Source organism: Buceros rhinoceros, unplaced genomic scaffold (assembly GCF_000710305.1).
Source record: "Buceros rhinoceros silvestris isolate BGI_N320 unplaced genomic scaffold, ASM71030v1 scaffold17685, whole genome shotgun sequence".
In the NCBI taxonomy this organism is placed as follows: Eukaryota; Metazoa; Chordata; class Aves; order Bucerotiformes; family Bucerotidae; genus Buceros; species Buceros rhinoceros.
Genome location: NW_010414756.1, coordinates 1 through 5,819, shown reverse-complemented (window position 1 = coordinate 5,819; position 5,819 = coordinate 1). Strand labels below are relative to the sequence as shown.

At 48.8% G+C, this 5,819-nt stretch overlaps 1 protein-coding gene across 1 annotated transcript; it reads right to left on the bottom strand.

Annotated features, from left to right (window-relative positions):
• Positions 1–111: 111 nt before the first annotated feature.
• SLC4A1AP (solute carrier family 4 (anion exchanger), member 1, adaptor protein) lies at positions 112–5,235 on the bottom strand (the record flags this gene model as incomplete). The annotated part of the gene is made up of 8 exons (XM_010137203.1): positions 112–223; positions 966–1,155; positions 1,883–1,952; positions 2,700–2,860; positions 2,997–3,136; positions 3,651–3,711; positions 4,230–4,352; positions 5,052–5,235. Coding segments are annotated over 8 exons (1,041 nt in total), but the record flags the coding sequence as incomplete, so codon positions are not given.
• Between the last annotated feature and the right edge of the window lie 584 nt (positions 5,236–5,819).

Below are 5,819 nucleotides of genomic sequence, written 5' to 3'. Positions count from 1 at the left end.
TCCATGCGCCCCCCCCGCCCGTAAGGAGACACAGCTGCCATCGGCGGTGTCCACAGCCCGTGAGGTGCCTGAGAAACAGCCTCTGACTCACAGCGCCCGGAGTCCACTTACCCCCAGGCTGCCGGTTTTCAGCTTGAATTTGCTCCCCCCTTTCATAGCACCAAAGAGAGGCAGGGTGATCTTCTTAGGCTTGTTCTCTGCTTCCAGGCTGTGACTCCCACTCCTAATAAGAGTTAAGACAGAGAGGAAATCAGTGTACACACTATCAAACAAGTCTTATGTTTACAAACGCAGAAAAAAACCCCACCCTGCAAATCAGAAGTGGACATACAAAAATGCTTTTTATTTCTCTCTCCTGCAGTATCCAAGGAGGAAGCTGCAGGAGATGACTCCTCCATTCCACGTACGTGTTGTAGGATTCTGACACTTGCCATAACAGGAAGCAAAAATAAATATTAAAAAAAAAATTAATCTACACAACACAGACTCCCTCAAATTCAATTGCACACACATTCCTACCTATGTGTCTATAAAAACACTCTCAGAGGGCAAACCTCAATTTAAGTAAATTAATTCAGTAATTAAACCTCTAACCAAGCTGCCGCTAGCGAGTGACGAGCCCAGCAGACGCCCTCTTGAAGGGCAGCAGTGCTGCTAGGCAGCAGTGGAGCAGCCACCACGCTCGACTTGCAGGTACATTTCCAGCTGTTCACATTGTACATAACTCCTGTAAAATTCTTCAGATCGGTTTGGACGCAGGTTGGGAATAATAATAAAAAAAAAACTAAAAAAAAAACCCGACACCACCCAGTGCTGCTTGGCAGCCCCAAGGCGAGGCGAGCCAGGCAGCCTGGGAGCTGCTCTGCTCTGGCGGTGGAGAAGCTGTCTGTGCGCCGGGCTTGCACCACTGCCCTGGAGAGCAACACCGGTAACAGTCCTTGGTTTACACGTGAGCCAAGACTTACTGGGGCTTCAGCTCAGGCAGCTCTGCAGGCTTGACCAGCTTTATTAAGCCCTTCAGCCTCTGTTGCTCTTTCTTCAGTTCAAACGACCGCAAGTGAAGCTTCTTCCGTGCCACGTTGTCTAAGGTGCATCCTGATTTGATTTCAGTCATGAATTCATCCAGGGAATCTTGAGCTGCTGGCTGGGACTGGGCTAGGTGAGAGAAAGGGAAGACAGCTATTGTTACAGGAGGGGAGGGGAGAGCTGTGCTCCCAAGCCCTGCCTTTAGAAAATAAGGTGTGTAGGAACAGCTACCATCTCCACAAGTTTCTGCTGAACAGTGAAATAACAGAGGAAAGATGAAAGCATTTCTCCTAACAAAAGCCTGATGGAAAACTTTAATCCACTTACACAACAAACCCCTCTCCAAACGGAATGTTTCTTTACAAGTAAGTGCCTCTGTTCCGGGCTGTTCATCTCACTTCCAGACCTCCTGTCCCCACAAGAGTGGCTTAGGGGTTCTTTTGGAGCCACAGACTAAAATGAACACAGCCACAAGGAATCCCACACCCCTGCACGGGGGGATTCCCCGTGGATTCATGTGGCTTTCCTGGAATGTTTATGTGATACCATTTGCAAAGCTCGAGATGAATCAGCACACGATGCTGCCTCCTGCCCCCTGATGACTCTTGCACACAAGAGTCGTTTCGGATGTTGGGCCAATTGCACAAAACCTACCTTTGATTTGAGTGGATTTTCTAACAGGAACACACTGCTCTGTACTGGAAAGAGAGTAGCGACAGTCTAACACCAGGACCTGTAAATCTTCCCTCCCACTGTGAAAAGGGGATGGCAAAAAACGTGAGACAGAAATCCACAAGGTACCTCTTCCTCTCTGTATTGTTCTTTAGGGGCAGCACTCCGGTCAAGTAAACCTTACCTTTCCCCGAAGCCTTCAGCTTCTCTGTGATCTCAGAAAGCTCATTTTCAGCTGCACGGAGCTTTGTGACCTGTGAAAGAACAACATGCTTAGGAGCTCTTTCTATCTTCTCAGAAGCCCTGTTGAAGAGTTACTCAAATACCCCACCAAACTACCTCAACTTTCCTACTTCTGATCACTGACCGGGAGTTTCTGGGCCAAAAAACCTATCCTCTAGATTGTTCCTAAACACTTTACCAGTCTTTTCACATACTGTTCAAATAATTTTCTTTCTGAAACGTGAAAACCCATATCATGCTTTTGCAGCAGTTATCCCACCACCGTGATCCTCCAACCCTTCACCCCTGCTCCTCCACACCCTACGGCTGGTGCAGGACTTTTGGTTGCCACACGGCTGTCAGCCCAGGCTGCTGATGCTCTGGAGCAGAATGAGAGCCTCCTCTGGGACGTGCCCAGAACACCCCCACGCTTGCAGTTACTTTCTGATGAACTGTTTTAACAGCATCCCCTTCTGCTCTTTCATTCACCCACGGCCGTGATCCACCAAGTAGAGGGCCACACTACACGGGAAGGAGCAAGGTACACGAGCTTCCACGAGAATAAAGTCAAGTAGTATCTTCAGGTATTTACAGACATTGTTCACATGTCACAAAACCCCACTATTTTATTCTGATTTGGCCACAGAGAGCTAAAGGTCTGAAATGATACCAGAGTTCAAGCTAACAGGGAAGGATCAGGAAATACATCGGATTTTCCATCTTCGCCATGATACATGCATGGGAGAGTAAGCCTGGCATGTCACCATAACTCTTCTTACCAAGGAGTCATAAGTCTCTGGTTTTTCTTCTATTTTACCAGCTTTTCTCATTCTGTTCAGTCGTTTCTTTTCCACAGCACCAGTTCGATCAAGGAAGGTGTCATCATCGCTGTCATAAAAATCCTCATCTTCCCAGTTCTTTGACCTCCTTTTCCTGGATACTGGGCAAGGTAAGGGAGAAGGCAAGAAACAAGATGTTTTGCATGCCCCTGAGCAATAGAACAAATTCAAGACAGGAATCTCAAATCCCTAATTCGGGGCTTTGAGAACAGCCACAGCATTTGAGCAGTCACTCACCTGCTTCTTGCCTCAGCACTCCCCGAGCATCGAGCAGCCTGCAAGCTTCCAGCGCACACTGCACCATCGCTTCCTTCTTCTTCCCCGCGTGGAGAACCTCTGCCACCAGCTGCTTCCCAGACGCATCGTCCACAGGCAACCTGGTCAGTTTGAAGGACCAGAGAACAGCTTTGCAAGTTTGAGGCCAACCTTGTTGACCTCATTTCCACCTCACCTTCTCCTGATTTACAGAAGAGTGATGTCAGTGGTCTCTTGCAGGAACCCATCAAAAACTGCCCTGTGCCACAGGAGAACTGAAACTGGGTACACAGTGGAACAAATAGGGTTTTTCTCCCTCCCATCCAGAACTGAAAGCTGGCTTTCCCTAGTGCCCTCCCTCATATTTCCATTTCACCCGGTTCTCAAAATAAGGGGAACTGGGAGAACCTGGACTCCTGCTCTCCCAATCTCCTCCTCTAAGGAACACCAGACCAGAACGGAGAGCAGACACTGCACCAGGCCCTGGTGCTTCAACTCCTGCCTCAGTATCAGGGTCAGGTCTCATCCCACCGGGCCTCCTTCCCACGTGTGACAAGACAAGTGATTCCTTCAGCTTTCGTTCATGAACGCAGTGACACCAGCTTCTACATACACGAGTGAGCGGAGGTTACGTACTTGATCCTGCACAGCCAGCTGTTGTGCCCACGATCATCGTACTCGTACTCTAACTCTTCTCCTAGAGAGGAAAAGAAAGTCGAGGTAGTAACCACAGCTGAAGTAAGCAGGAACAATCCTCGCAGCAGAGAAGAATGTCGGCGTTAAACAAGAGATAAATGCCCTTGCTACAGACCAAAGGCCTGAATTTGCTGGTTTTTTTTTTTAAGCCATGGGATCTTCAGTTGGTGTCACGCTCATTTGGTTGTTTTCCACAATCAAGGCATTTCCAGCACAGCTTCAAAGCATGGATGTGGTTTGGTGTTACTCCAGAACAATACGAGGTGCTCTCTGCAACTCCTGGGTTAGGAATTAGTAACTATGTCTCAGAGACACAATGGTGAGCTGAGTTTTAAGAAACAGAAAAGACACAAACCAAGAAACCAAACCACCACCTCGCCCCCAAGCCCTGACTGAACAAAAAACCTTACCCACAGGGGAACAGAAATTTGGCTCCCACCCATAAATCACAAGCACAAACATCATGGTTTGCTAAACAGAAAAACCCTACATTTAATTTGAAAAAAGGAAAAAGAGAACCTTCTCTGTCAAAAAAGCCCTGCAAGGCCTTCCGAGGATCCTTCATGTAGAAGGCATCTTGTACATCCTGGAAATCAATAGCAATAGGGTTTTCTTCCACCTCATCCTCCTCAGCATCCTCCCCTAGAAGAAGACACACAAAGTGCAAAAAAAACCGGTGAAGTGTTGGAAAGAGAACACCACTATATTCCAGCTTCTGCAAGGTCTGGAGCAGCAGCAGCTGCACCATCCTAAAATCTCCCTGAACTTCAATATTATTTCTGCATCCAATCGGAAAAAAGAAAACTGCTCCTTTTCTGCTCTCGGTTATTCCGTCGCAAGAGATGGTTCTGCCGACAGACGTGGCTACAGCCTCAGCGCTGCCAAGGGTTTGTGTGCTGAATGCATTTCCGTTCAAAAACCCAGCCCGCTTCCTACTGAAAAGGTCATCAGCTACAGTTTATCTGGCTTTGAGGTGTGACCCTCCTGTTCAAATTTAAAGCCAGCCACCCTGCAAAGAAGTCTTGAGCAATTAGATTTTACCTCTCGGGCAAAAGCGTGGACATATCACAGGAACAAAACACACAGCACTGACTAAACTCTCGGCTTTTTGTAGGCGCAGGCACATCGCCTCCTCCCCCTGAAAAGGAGCCTGAGCCCCCTGCTCACCAGAGAGGAGCCTGTCACCACACCCTGCTGCTTAAAAAGGGTCAATGTGCCCTCAGGGACTTCCACTGGGTTGGGACACGTGGCGCCCAGCTGGAAGCTCAGCCCTAGAATTCACTGAAAACTGGTGTAAAGACTTTCCAGGGTGTATCGGCTGGTTTACACATCCTCACTCACCCATTCCCCATGAGCAGCTCATGTCACTGGTCTGACTCCTCTTGCTTCGCTCCTCTTTTTCACCTTCCTCATCAGAGTCCTCTCCCAGCATCGCCTTTTCCAGTTTCTCCTGCTGCTGCTTACGCAGCGCCTTCAGCTGAGTCACCGTGAGCTCCGACTCCGCCTCCTGGTCCTCTTTGGGTCCCTGTGCCACAAACAGCACCTCAGCGCACATAGTTTTAAAGTAAAACATATTTTCACCACCAATGCAGAGTAGGTACGATACCGTATGACAGTGCTCTTCAAAAAGCGCAGCTATTAGACCACTTGTTATGGTCTGCATCCCCAGATGTGTTAGTTTTAATGCGCCTTCCACAGAGGGGAAAGAAGACTAGCGTGTCGTGAATTACAGTCAGACCAGTCCCTCACGGAACTCTATTCTAAAGGCAGAAGGAAGAACTTCCCGCCAGTGCCACAAAGGATAACTTGATGAACGAGCAGCTTCTGAAGGGCACGTCAGTGCTCACCAAGGTCCTGCTAATAAAAGCTGCCCTCATTCACAAAGAAATGTTAGCACTTTACTTTCCTGATGCCTTGGACTGTCAGAGAGACTTTCCTGGTACATCACAGCATTGGAGAGAAATGCCTTCTGCACTCACTGCACCCGGCAGAAGCTGCCATGCCTGCGCTCAGGCTGAGCCTCAGCAAAGCCCACCTGGGCCCAGTGCACCAGGGCAGTGCAGCAGCGGGGGAACTCCATGGCCCTGCTCCGTCCTCTGCCCCAAACTT